This window comes from Galeopterus variegatus, unplaced genomic scaffold, assembly GCF_000696425.1.
Source record: "Galeopterus variegatus unplaced genomic scaffold, G_variegatus-3.0.2 Scaffold15763, whole genome shotgun sequence".
NCBI lineage: Eukaryota > Metazoa > Chordata > Mammalia > Dermoptera > Cynocephalidae > Galeopterus > Galeopterus variegatus.
In genome coordinates this window covers 17724-18965 of record NW_007741874.1, presented here as the reverse complement: position 1 = coordinate 18965, position 1242 = coordinate 17724, and the positions used below count along the sequence as shown (strand labels likewise).

Sequence of the window (1242 nt, the reverse complement as noted above, 5' to 3'; positions counted from 1 at the left end):
AGTATTACATAATAATTACATAATAAATTGAAAAATAGAAAAACAAAAACAACAAAAGGATGTGCTATAAGAAACCAATTAATAATCTTTGGATAAGAACTATGTTTAAGGTTCTTTAAATAGGGCTGACTGGTTAGCTCAGTTGATTAGAGCATGGTGTTGATAGCAGCAAGGTTGAGGGTTCAAATCCTCATACCAGCCAGTCAACAAAAAAACCTCCGAAAACAAACCAAAAAAAAGTCCTTTAAATATAAGATAAATATAATAAAGAAAAGGTAAAAAACAGAATACCATCAAAGCAAGTCAGATTTTTGATAAGCTATGTGTTACAATGGAGAGGTTGCTTGAAACCATCATAAGAAACTTTGTATCTATTCTTTTACCTGTCTCTTATATGTCTCAAGTTGACTTCGAGCTGCATTGGCCTTTCTTAACTCTTCCTCTAGACTGACAGTGTTCTGCATATACATAGTATTCTTCTCTTCTAAGAGTTTAACCTGCCGCCTCAAATCACCAAGATCTTCTAGCTTCTTTTTATAAGATTCCACTTGACCTTCTAGTTTAGACACTTTATCAGAAGAATGTCTAGAATAAAATGGGAAATTAAAAATAAAAAACACATCCATAGTTTTAAAGCTGTTTTAGACAGTGCTAAACCAAAAGAAATTGCCAGGAAACAACTCATTCTAATGAAATTATAAGACCAAAAATGCTTCCAGGTTAATTTTTTTGCTTGGGTTAAAAAATATGAACAAAATTACAGCAAAATATGAAATGGAAAATTTTATATAATTTAAGAAACAAGTAGGAAGGGGTAGCCAGCAGAGTTACACAGAGGACAAAAGTAAATAAACTGTGCAGTGTCCACATGACTTAGCAATTCGTATGTTATTAGTGACCATGGGAAGAGCAGTTTCAGTGGCATAGTGGGGGCAGGCAGTGACAAATTTTAGGGGGTTGAGGAAAGAATGTAAATTTTATCTTATATAATCTAAATTTGGTTCTGGAGAGAAGGAAGGAGTTATTTCTCTCTTTTTTTTTTGAAGATTAAAGAGACCTAAATATGTGTGTATGTGAAAGAGGGAGATTCAAGGTGCAAAGAGAAATGATGTCCCTGTGTAAACAGAGGGTTGGGACCCAGAACACTGAAGAAGGAATTAGCCTTGGACAGGAAGAAGAATAACTCTAGAAGCAAAAAAGAAAAGCCATGGGTGGGAATATAAGTAAGTCTAGAGGTGAAGG

General features: G+C 34.0%; 1 protein-coding gene across 1 annotated transcript in view; it reads right to left on the bottom strand.

Annotated features, from left to right (window-relative positions):
• Positions 1 to 364: 364 nt before the first annotated feature.
• LOC103582338 (protein Hook homolog 3-like) overlaps positions 365 to 1242 on the bottom strand; it is a 16429-nt gene continuing 15551 nt past the window's right edge. The window contains exon 3 of the mRNA XM_008563963.1: positions 365 to 585. Coding sequence (XP_008562185.1) covers positions 372 to 585 — 214 coding nt within the window. The 3' untranslated portion in view covers positions 365 to 371. The remainder of the gene's footprint in view (positions 586 to 1242) is intronic.